Source organism: Trichechus manatus, unplaced genomic scaffold, assembly GCF_000243295.1.
Source record: "Trichechus manatus latirostris isolate Lorelei unplaced genomic scaffold, TriManLat1.0 scaffold00024, whole genome shotgun sequence".
Taxonomy (NCBI): Eukaryota; Metazoa; Chordata; class Mammalia; order Sirenia; family Trichechidae; genus Trichechus; species Trichechus manatus.
Genome location: NW_004443960.1, coordinates 4,480,732 through 4,492,266, shown reverse-complemented (window position 1 = coordinate 4,492,266; position 11,535 = coordinate 4,480,732). Strand labels below are relative to the sequence as shown.

The 11,535-nt window shown below is 51.2% G+C and overlaps 2 protein-coding genes across 3 annotated transcripts in view; both read left to right on the top strand.

Annotated features, from left to right (window-relative positions):
• GLYR1 (glyoxylate reductase 1 homolog) overlaps positions 1 to 9,086 on the top strand; it is a 33,626-nt gene extending 24,540 nt beyond the window's left edge. Inside the window, exons 11-17 of one of the 2 annotated variants that reach the window (XM_023728448.1) lie at positions 2,759 to 2,821; positions 3,027 to 3,137; positions 3,815 to 3,916; positions 4,675 to 4,837; positions 5,113 to 5,292; positions 5,623 to 5,747; positions 8,745 to 9,086. In XM_023728448.1, coding sequence (XP_023584216.1) covers positions 2,759 to 2,821; positions 3,027 to 3,137; positions 3,815 to 3,916; positions 4,675 to 4,837; positions 5,113 to 5,292; positions 5,623 to 5,747; positions 8,745 to 8,819 — 819 coding nt within the window. In that variant the 3' untranslated portion in view covers positions 8,820 to 9,086. The remainder of the gene's footprint in view (positions 1 to 2,758; positions 2,822 to 3,026; positions 3,138 to 3,814; positions 3,917 to 4,674; positions 4,838 to 5,112; positions 5,293 to 5,622; positions 5,748 to 8,744) is intronic. The other variant, XM_004373226.2, reaches the window with a different exon arrangement.
• Positions 9,087 to 9,275: 189 nt separating this feature from the next.
• Positions 9,276 to 11,535, top strand: part of ROGDI (rogdi atypical leucine zipper) — an 8,820-nt gene continuing 6,560 nt past the window's right edge. Inside the window, exons 1-3 of the mRNA XM_023728316.1 lie at positions 9,276 to 9,356; positions 10,931 to 11,216; positions 11,298 to 11,446. Coding sequence (XP_023584084.1) covers positions 9,276 to 9,356; positions 10,931 to 11,216; positions 11,298 to 11,446 — 516 coding nt within the window. The remainder of the gene's footprint in view (positions 9,357 to 10,930; positions 11,217 to 11,297; positions 11,447 to 11,535) is intronic.

Genomic DNA, 11,535 nt, shown 5'->3' with positions numbered 1-11,535 from the left:
GTGTAGCCATGTACCGTGAGTACCATTCGCATGGAGTGCGTATAGATCTGTTTTGTTCTTTTCAGTGGCTGCAGCGTATTCTGTTGTTTGGTTTGTGTTGAACAGCGCTATCCACTAGGATGTTCTGTGGTGATAGAAATGTTCTGTATCTGCACTGTCCACAAGTCACTATTGGATGTTTGTAATGTGCCTAGTATGAGTGAAGAATCAAATGTTTAAGTGTATTTCAGTTTAAATAGCCTGTGTGGCTAGGGTTGGCGGTAACGGACAGCACAGGTTTAGAAATTTCTCAGACTGAGGTGTTCCACGGCTTCATGCAAGAAAAGGTGAAGAGCCCAGTCTGAGTACGAGGAAAATAAAGCACCGCACCTATCGCCAGGAACAAAGGCAGGAGAGTGAAAGAGTCCCAGCTTGCTGAAGAGCACAGTGCGGCTGCGGGTGGCTCGGGGAGTGGGTTAGTGCCCGTGTGTGCACAGGGCAGCGTCGCAGCAGCCCTGTGGGTGTGCAGCAGTGGGGAGAGCATACAGGAGGTGTGCTGGCTGGACGAGTGTCAGAGCTGATCGTGCCCATTAACAGGAACGTTCCAGGCAAGGTAAAAAACTTGCTTTGCTGGGGAAGAGTCCTTTTCCAAGGTAACAGGGAAATGATTGGAGAGTTGAAAGAGGAACTGGGGAAAACAGGCGCTGAGGACCAAGCAGAGGGATAGGGTGTCAGGTGATGGGCATTGGATAGGCACTGCGGGTGCCTGAGCCAGCAGTGAGGTCTCAGAGGCCCCATTGGCTGGTTACCTTGCGATGCAAACACTCTTCTAAGTCCCTGCTGTGGCCAAAGGCCAGGGTGACCCGAAAACCTAGGCAGACCTGGCTGTGAGAATATCAGGCGGATCAGAGGGCTTGTGTTAGGAGTGCAGTCCCCTTGGATGTAAGTACCACCAGTCCTTAGAAAACCTAAATGGTCGTTTGATTTAATTTAGGGGAAGGCAGTAGAGCAGAGAGCAGTTAAGGACCTGGCAGACCTGAATTCATGTCACAGCTCTGGTGCTGACCTTCCTAAGCAAGATGCCTTTAACTGTGAATTTAAAACTGGCGCTAAGAAAGCGCCCCCTTCAGGGGTGTGGGGGTGTAGTGAGGTGACGGCAGGCACTAGCCCGTCCCTGCACAGATGGCTTAGGACATGCCAGCTTTCGAAAGCTGTTTTATCTAGTTCTGTGACAATCTTCATGTCATTTTTTTAAAGGATCGTGATAAAAACGACTGGTTCTTCTAGAATACTAAATAGGAAACATTTTTAAATTTTCACAGAGGAAGAGTAATGAGAAGGACTCCCCCAAGCAAAACTTCGAACGTAATGTAAAGCTACAGTACTAAAAAGCCACGATGATGCACTTGCAGGAATGGACAGAAGTCTAGTAGATAGCCTAGGACGGACGTACTCAGAGAAAAACCACATCCTTCCAAGTCAGTGAAGCAGAGTGAAGGATTGGTCAGTAAATTATGTTCGGTTAGAAGAAGTTTTAGGGAAATATTAATCTCACTTCCTACCACATACTAAAATATATGCCAAATAGATTACTGAATTAATGTTTTCAGAAGAAAATAAAATATTTACATAGGTCTTTCTAAGCCTGGAGCCCTGGTGGTGCAGTGGTTAAGAGCTCAGCTGCTAACCAAAAGGTCGGCAGTTCTAATCCACCAGCCGCTTCTTGGAGACCCTATGAGGCAGCTGTACTCCATCCTATAGGGTTGCTGTGAGTTGGAATCAACTCAGTGGCAACGGGTTTTGGTTTGGTTTCGGTCTCTAAGCCCAGAAGCAGTCAAAGTCACTCAAGAAAAAGATCAACACATTTTTGATAGAAAGAGGATAGTACATTGATTTTAATAAACTCGTTGCTTGATAACTCTAAGACAAAGAGTTCACAAAAGAAGGAACATACTAAACAAAGGTTCCAGAAAGGTTCAGTAATCAGGCATAATCAAAATATGTCAAACAAGAAGTTGCTGTTTTTTGGCTGGCTAAATTATCAAATAGGAAAAGTTTAAAATGTATTTATGCGGTTTATTTGTTGTTTTTAAATGACAGACTCGGTGCTGGTTGTTGGAGACCTTGATGATGGTCATTATAAGTTGGCACAGCCCTATGGAAAAGCCATTTGTCTTGGTGTCTTAAGAGCTTTAGAACAGTTTGGAACCAGTTTTATTCTATTTATGAAGATCTAAATTTGAAACAAAGAAGGGACATTTTGTACACAAAGGTGTTTGTTGGTGTCCCTAATTAAAAATGGGTATCAGGCTAGATGGCAAACTGTAGGGGAACAGTTAGATAAATTGAGGTGTATCTCAATGGAATGTTCTGCAGCCATCCATTATAAACAGTAATTATCAAAGACCACAACAGCATGGATAAATTTGAGTCATACAAAATATAAAAATTGGATGTCAAACAGTAGACACAAAATTATTCTCATTACTTTGTTAAATGCCTGGGGAAAAAAACACTAAGGGTTTGTTTTGTCATGGGATGTTCTCGGTGATGTTAGTTATCAGAAAAGAAAAGTTTAGCACTTTTAGCACCCCAGAAGTCAGCCTGGCAGAGAACAGCTCAGTGAGGAACATCAGCCAGGATGGATGCCTCTGGGCCCAGACCTGATTCCCCAGCACAGTTCTGGTAGCTCAGGGCTCTGGCATGGATTTTGCCACAGCCAAGACAACCACAGCGGGGCTGGGGACAGGTACTGTTCAACATCCTGTTCTTCAAACAGGAACCCAACAACAGACACTTGTTTTGTGCTTACTGTGAAGTAGAACATCGATCTATGCACCAGGTATGCAAAGACACAAGAGGGTCCTTAAGAGGCCCGTTCCCTTCCCTCAGGAAGTCAAACCTCTAGCTCTGGGCTCCGGGCTCCTGCCTCAGCCTCGCTCTACCTCGGGAGGTGGCGAGGAGGGCTGGTCACTGTGTGTCTGGCCTGGTCAGTATGTTTGTTATGCGCTGCCTGTGGCTCACATTGGCATCTGTGACTTTTGCAGTGTGATCTGTTCATTCAGGAGGGGGCCCGCCTAGGAAGGACCCCCGCTGAAGTCGTCTCAACCTGCGACATCACCTTCGCCTGCGTGTCGGATCCGAAGGCAGCCAAGGACGTAAGGCTCCCTCCCTCCCTCCCTCCCCAGGTTGTAGCCAGGGCAGCTGGCCGGCCCACTCCCCTTCTGCCCTGCACACAGAGTGAGTGTCTGCGCTTGGGGATTGAATTTCCCGTCTGGGGGCCATCTCCCTTTGTGAAGGGTGTTCGCATCGATTGAATACAGGCTTCCTTTCATTCAGAGCAATGACTGAAAACCACCAGGGTCCCAGAGGTCTGGGCTGAAAGGGTTCCATGTATGCTTGTGGAGCTGGCAGCTTTGGGGCCAAGTGTGCCTTCGGTCTGTATGCCAAGTTCCTGTGTGTAGCTGTTACTGTATTTGTGTGTCTTAAAGTTCAGACATTGATGGAGGTAGTCGTCTTGTTGAACTGGTGGCTAATCTAATCCAAGTAAATCCAAAAAACTCCTAAAAAATAAACACCGTGTTTCCTTTTTTCAATCGGGATGTATTTAATGAAAAGAAACATACATATATCCTTTTTAAAGATGATGGGAACATGCTGGAAATACTCTTCTTTCCCTTGCATTTTAAATTATTCTTCTCTTTTCAGTCTTAGTAGTTAGCTCCTAATTGGGAAATGTGCCCAAAAGGCAGCAGGATTCTGATCTGGGGCCGGGGGGCTCGCCAGGGAACTGGCCGGGAGCCTGGGCTATTGCTTCTCCCTTGTGTCCCCACAGCTGGTGCTGGGCCCCAGTGGTGTGCTGCAAGGGATCCGCCCTGGGAAGTGCTACGTGGACATGTCAACAGTGGACGCAGACACAGTCACCGAGCTGGCCCAGGTAGCGGCCTAGTTTGGGTTGGCCCTCTAACACCCTTTCAATTGGAACCTAAGACCCAGAGTGACCAGACCCAAGTGTTGGCAGCTTGGTGACTCTTGGAGACCAGTAGCCTTGGGACCAGCCAGCTTTCACCCTCTACCTTCAAAGCTGCAGTTGGTCGGAATGGCTGTGGGAGGTTGCTGTCCCGCTGAGCAGGGCATTGTGCCCTATTGCTGCCCCCTCCCAATGAGAAGGGGTCCGCGCTGCCAGCATGGCCTTCTTGGTTTGAGCAGCTGTCTCCAGTTGACACGGTGGGAAAGTGTTGCTCCTTCCAGAGTTTCTGGGCCCCCGTGAGGGAGCAGTGCCTTCTGGACCCCATGTATGTTCTGCAAGGGGCTAAAGCCAGGAAGGGCGGTGTCCGTAGGGATGGTGTGTTTGGCCACGCTGTTGGCACAGTCAGAGTTGGTGATATTCTTCAGTCTTTGTAAGAAGATGCAGGGTAAGTGGGAGCCTGCAAGGAGGCTCTGGCTTCTCTGTTTACTGCCATGTGGTTTGTGCATGCGTTGGAGGACGATCCATGTAGCCTGTCCACGGCTCTGGGCCCTTGGTGGTCAACCCACAGCTCACACCCCTTAGCTCTTTTGGGAGTGGTGAGAAGACATGTCCCTGGGGTGAGAGGCACCCATCTGAGGGCCCTCTGTACTCCCTACCCCATGTGCTCCCCACCTGGACCCTGTGAGAGAGGCAGGGGTTCCAGAAGCTGTGACTTTCCTTCCCAGGTGATTGTGTCCAGGGGGGGCCGCTTCCTGGAAGCCCCCGTCTCAGGGAACCAGCAGCTGTCTAACGATGGGATGCTGGTGATCTTAGCGGCCGGAGACAGGGGCTTGTACGAGGACTGCAGCAGCTGCTTCCAGGCCATGGGGAAGACCTCCTTCTTCCTAGGTAACATGCCTGCTGCCCTCGCCATCGTGCCATTTGAGGCCACACCCCCAGACCGCACTGACGGACCGCACTCGGCCCGCACAGCCTCCGCTGGTGCCCCGGGGGAGGTTTCCTCTGGCCTGCAGTCAGTGCTCAGGAGGAGGAAGAGCTGGTTCTGTTGGGGGCAGGTGCACAGGGGCCCTCCTGGGTGTAGAGGTGCGTCTGAGCAGGGATAAGGGTGGGGCAGAAAGGCCTTGCTTGCAGAGTTCGTGGGAAGTGACCGTGACTCTTTGCAGGTGAGGTTGGCAACGCAGCCAAGATGATGCTCATCGTGAACATGGTCCAGGGGAGCTTCATGGCCACCATCGCCGAGGGCCTGACCCTGGCCCAAGTGACAGGCCAGTCCCAGCAGACACTCTTGGACATCCTCAATCAGGGACAGTTGGCCAGCATCTTCCTGGACCAGAAGTGCCAAAGTAAAGTTGCCTTTGGCCTCTCTTCATGCATTTTACTAGTTCATTATGGTGGGGAACTGCGTCAGGCAGCTGCTTCCTGCCACAGGACAGTTTCTTCTTCAGGGCCTCACTGGGGGTGAAAGAAGGACCCTCTCCAGTCTGTCTACGCCTTCAGTCAAAGGACTTGTAGAGAGACCACGAATGGGGTTTGGGGGCACAGGCTCAGGACTTAGAGGGGCCAGGAGGGTCGGACGAGTTGGGAATGCCAGGTGGCTAGCCCTGATGCTGCTGCAGATGTTTTCTTTTTTACGGTCCTTTGATTTCTTCTGATGAGTGGTTTTTTCCCCTCAGATATCCTGCAAGGGAACTTTAAGCCTGATTTCTACCTGAAATACATTCAGAAAGATCTGCGCTTAGCCATTGCACTGGGCGATGCCGTCAACCATCCAACTCCTATGGCAGCCGCAGCCAATGAGGTACCAGCTTCTGTACCGTGTACCTTTCTGTCACTGAGCCCACCTTCACCTGCAGCTACTTCTGAAGGGTTCCGAGAGTGGCCCGAGTTGGGGAAGTGTCTCCGTGAGGTGCTTTCTGAGTTCCCTCTGCCCTGACTCTATAGGATTCACTGGCTTGGAAACAGATATTTTGGTTAATTTCTCAACGGAGCTTGGAGGTTTCTGACCACTGAATAGTGTGAACCACATGCTCAGGGTCTTGTGGGTAACTGATGTGGTTGGATATGGAGCTGCCATTTTACCCTCTGATTTCTGTTTGCCACTTCTGTCTTTCGTCTGTCTCTTTCCCCTTTTCTGCCTTCTTTTGGATTATTTGAATATTTTTTGGAATTTTATTTTGTCTTTTTTACTGGCTTTTTGTCTGTGCCTCTGTGCATTATTTTATCAGTGATTGCTCTAGGGATTATAGTGTACGTCCTGAACACATTGCGGTCTACTTAGAGTTGGTATAGTACCACTCCACATGAAACACAGAAACCTCACAACCGTCGCGGTCCGTTGAATGCCTCCCAGCTTTTTTTTCTCCGCACTATGGATGCTTTGTGCTGAGGGGGCTGTCCTGTGCATTGTGGGATGTTTCGCAGTACCCCAGCCACCCCCTCAGTTGTGACAATCAGAACGTCTCCAGGTATTGCCACATGTCCTCAAGTGGTAGAGTCTCCACCAGTTGAGGACCGCTGCTTTAAGGCAGAGATAGGTCCTCTGTATTCCATTTACCTGTGTTTGAAACCCCAGACAATTTCGTGTTTTTCTGCTTTAAGGTAGTTATATGTATGCTAAAGAAATTAAGAGGAAAACAATTTTGTATTTCTCTAGGTTTACCCTTCCCAATGCTCTTCTTTACCCCTTCCTACAGAACCAAGTTTCCATCTAGTATTATTTCCTTTCAGCTGGAAGTATTTCTTTAGCATTTCTAGTAATACAGGTCTGCTGGTAGCAAATTCTCTTAGTTTTCTTCTACCTGAAAAGGTCTCTTTTGAGCCTGCATTCTGAGTTAACAGTTGTATTGTTGTGTGGCCTTGCCATCGCTTTAAAGATTTGGGTTCATTGTCATCTGACTCCACTATTTCTGATGGAAAGTTCTCGGACGTTCACGCCCTTCTTTCTCTTTTCCTCAGATGGGATCCGTATCAGTGATCCCGTCTTTACTGACGCTTTTCTTTGCCATCTCCATTCTTCTGGGTAAATTGTTTATTTCAGATACTGTATTTTTCAATTTTAGAATTTCCATTGGTTTCTCTTTTTATGTAGTTTCTGTTTCCCTGCTGAGATTTCTGTCTTTCCCTTCGTTGTGAGCATATTTTCCTTTATGTCCTTGAGCCTGCGTATAATAATTGCTTTTAAATCTTTGTCTCCTGATTCGGACATCTGGGTCTCCTCAGCCAGAGATCAGGGGTCAGGCAGAGTTTATGGGATTCCCCTCTCTGATGCTGTCCTTTCTAGGATCCCCCCCTCACTTTCCAGCAGCTGTGGTTGCCCCAGACTCCTCCCTCTGGCTCTTCAGGCCCAGAAGGTTAGCAAGCTTAGCCGCCCTGCCCGTGCAGGCTACAGCCTACCTTCAGGCAAAAAACAACAAAGGAAACCCATGCCCGCGGCATCCTCCTTCCAGGAACCAAGACCCCTCCAGACTCTGTCTGCTTATCCCTGCAGGGCCTGTGGGGAGTATGTGTTTGGTTCAGAGCTTATAGCTGTAATTGGGAGGTGGGTTGGTCTGCTGGGGGCTTACTTGGCCATTACAAGCATCTCGGCTCTCCCAGCCTCTTTGCTGCAGTAGGGCTGGAAAGAACATCTACAGGTCAGTACCTTTCTTGACCGCATGCTAGGGGAAGGGGATGAGAGACTGGGTTGCCATTCTCTGGGGAGGGGTCAGGCATAGCTTTCTGAAAACAGATGTTGTCTTTCGTGTGCCCTTTCCCCCATCATAGCCTCCCACAAGGGTCTGTGCCTGGGTCAAGCAGACATCCTCTGGGCTCTTGTCCGGCACCTTAGGTGCTGACTGAAGGCAGAGTGGCGGGATCCAGCCTCCAGAGAAGCCGGGATGTGGCTGGCTGCCCTCCTTGGCCCTGTGTCTACCCCCTCAGGCCTGCTTAGGAGTCACAGAGAGCAGAGGGCACCGAGGGCGGGCCCCGGGTTCTTCCAGCATTTATGCCTGAGCTGTAACAGACTCTCAGTCATGGTGGCTCTGACTGCGCTATGTTAAAACACAAACAGGCAGAAAACCTTGTCTTAACACAACTGGATGTCACAGTGCCCTGTCAACAGTGGCTGTTTAATTCTCTCCACCCTCTCGCATATTCAGATAGTGTGTCTGGGTCACTGTTAACTGCCAGGCACTGTTTTAGGCCCTGGGGACATACTGGTGTGCAGCTGCTTCCCTTCCTTGTGGAGCTTACATTTCAATGGAAGGAGACACAAAATAAGCACATAGACACTGAAACAAGTAAGAATTTCAGAGAGGGAGAAATACAATTTAAAAAAAAAAAAACCAGTCAAGAGATAGATGTGGCTGGGATGCAGGCACTCCTTGAGGTGGGGCAGTCAGGGAAGGCCTGCGAGCTGATGGGGCAGGGGCCAGCCACACAGTGGGACAAGTGGTCCAGGAAGAGGGCGCGGCAGGGGCAAAGGCCAGAGAGTAAAAGGGGAGGGCCTTGGAGGGCGCTGAGCAGGAGGGGGCATCGCTGTCACAACTGGCAGTACCAGCACACTGCGCAGTCACACCTGTCACTACATTTCATCCTCACGCCGTCCCCATGAAGTTAGGGCGATGGCTAAGGCAGAGCTTAGGTGCTTTGCCCCAGGTCAAGCCAGTAAGTGGGGGAGCCAGGATTTACACCCAGACAGTCTCAACTCCAGAACATCCTCCCTGCTTAGCTGCACCTGGAATGGCCTCCAGAATCAGGTCTGTGTCTTTAAGTCCGCTCCGTGGCCAGAGGCTGATCCTCATCTCTTGTTTTCCAGGTGTACAAAAGAGCCAAGGCACTGGACCAGTCCGACAATGATATGTCTGCCGTGTACCGAGCCTATATACACTAAGCTGTCAACGCCCCCCCACCCCCGCCCCTCCGATATTCCCTCTGACCCCTATTCCTCACACGGGGTCAGGGTCCTGGGACTTAGCTCTGGACCAGTCCACCTGTCTCCATTTCCTTTTCTACAGACTTTGAGACTTGCCGTCAACGCAGCACACAGCATCACTCCCCTGGAGATCCTGGGGAGGAGGGGCTGCTAGCAGGATTGGCTTGTGGAAAGCTCTTGAGCTGGGCACTGGCCCCTGGACTAGGTGGTTGTGTACACACACACACACACACACACACACACACACCCCACACTGGCTCTCACCCCAGGATAGAGGCTGCCCAGAAACTGCTGCCTGGCTTTTTCTTCTTCTGAGCTTGTCTTATCTCAAACCCCGTCCAGCCAAGGAACTGGAATCAGCAGTGAGAGTTGGAAGGCTCCCCACGGCTTCCCCAGAGTGAGGAGGCTATAGTCATGTCCACAGCCCCACTGCACCGCCTGCAGGGAGAGGCTCTGGGCCACGATGAGCCAGCAAGACTCCAGAGGGAGCGTCCTGTGAGACTGCCAACCTCAGGTGACCAGCTGATGAGGATTTTCATGTTTAAGCTACCAACATGCTACCACCTCTTCATAAATGCCTTTGTGACCTGAAAAGAGATTGGCAAAGTCCAGCGGAAACAGGGCAGCAAGCAGCCAGCCCTTGGGGGAGCTTCGTGGGAGCCCTGCCCTCTCCATACTCCCAGCACCCATCCCAGAAGTCGCCAGCACTGCGGAGCCCTGGGCTGGGATCAGAATTCTTGTGTCAGTGTAGTGGGAGCTTGCTTCTCACCAGGCTGTTTTAGTATTTGGATTTGCATTCCAGCCCTTAGGAAAGGGGCCCTGAGGGCCACCAGTGAGGAGTGAAGAGTCGGGGGAGATGGGCTCCTTCCTGTTTCCGTTATGCCACAGACTCTTCAACTGGCTTTGGAGAGCCCCTCTGACCCGGCCCCTCACACGGCCCTGCCATCTCCCAACTGCCAGCCCTTCCCTGCACAAGTCCCTTGCATGCTGCCCCCTCTCCTCCTCACGTGCTTCCCCCTCTCCTCACAGAGGGATAGTATTTCTTTCTATCCTGTCTTTGGCCCATACCAAGCCTCACCATTTCTTAGGCTCAGCTCTTGAGACAGGAATGAGTGTCTTCCCTCCAGCCAGCATCATGATCTTCGGTGCTTCCCGGCCTGGGGTTCCGTGGGTCAGGGAGGAGAACTGGGCCTGACCTGACCTGACTAACCCTCAGAAGGCAGAGCGCAGATATCCTGGAGGCCCTAGCATTTCTCCTTGGATAGGGGACCAGAGGGGTTGGAATGTTGCAGAAGAACAAGGAGAAGTCACCTACGGGATGTCAGCTTTTTCTCCCTCAGTGTGGGTTTTTCCAAAGTCACAATTTGCAGAAGGTCAGCATTTATAGGAAAACAGATAAATTATATATATATATATGTAAAAAATCTTGTGGCCACACTGGTGTGGGGTCCCACGCCACTACCCCCCGCGACCTTGGCCCTTTTTCACGGATTATTAGAGGCTCTGAGGCCATGGGGGGAGGGCAGGGGAGATGCCTGTCTGGTTTTGGGCACCGTTTGTAATTTTCACCGAGTTTGAACTCATTTCTGTCTGAACACAAAGCCTGTTGTAGTCCTGGCCGGACACGCTGCGGGGTGGGGATGGGGGAAGATGCTGTAATGAAACTGGTTTATCAATGTTGTCTTAATAGTGTTGACAATTCTGTAAAGTTCCTTTTTATGAATATTTCTGTTTAAGCTATTTCACCTTTATTTTGAAATCCTTCCCTTTTAAGGAGAAAATGTGACACTTGTGAAAAAGCTTGTAAGAAAAGCCCCTCCTCTACCCCCACCCGATTTATTTTTTCTTTAAACTTCCTTTAAATGACAAATCTAGGTTGTGAATTTTTATTTTTGCTTTGTTTTTAATGAACATTTGTCTTTCAGAATAGGATTGTGTGATAATGTTTAAATGGCAAAAACAACATGATTTTGTGCAATTAACAAAGCTACTGCAAGAAAAATAAAACATTTCTTGGTAACAGTTGTGTGGCGTGAGTCCATTGTCTCGGTGGCGCTGGTCTGCGCCAGGGACACAAGGGGCTGGGGGTGGCCGGGCCTCCTGGAGCCCCTGCTGATGTGGAGAAAGGGAGGGTGAGCGTGGGCGTGACTAACAGCGCAGAGGGACCCGGTGCACAGACCCCGGCGGGGAGGGCGCGTGACTCGGCGACCACACACCGGTTGGCGCGGGCCAGTCTGCACCCCAGCTGCCCCACCCCAGCTGTCCGCGGAGGACCACAGAGCCCGGGCGACCAATGGGGCGGCCGAGCGACAACAGACCGCCGCAGCGGCCAATCGGCGGGCGCAGCGAAACCAAGTCAGCCAATCACTGGGTGTTAGTGAAGCGGAGCGCCCTATCAGAGCCGGGGAGGGGCGGGACAAGTGTCGGCCGCTCTAGGACCCACCGCCGGCGTTAATACGACGCCGGAGCGCCAAGGCTGGCGCCGGCGGCGTCCCAAACGAACCGGCTCAAGCCAGGTTCGCGCAGCCGCCGAGGGAGGGCCCGAGTCGCGCAGCGGCAAGCCTCTCGGGGCGCCCGCAGGTCTCGTGAGTCGGGCGGGCCGAGAGGCGCTGGCCAATCGCCGGCCGGGAAGGGGGCGGGGCCTGAGGCGCCGGGGGGGCCGACAGGCTGTGGG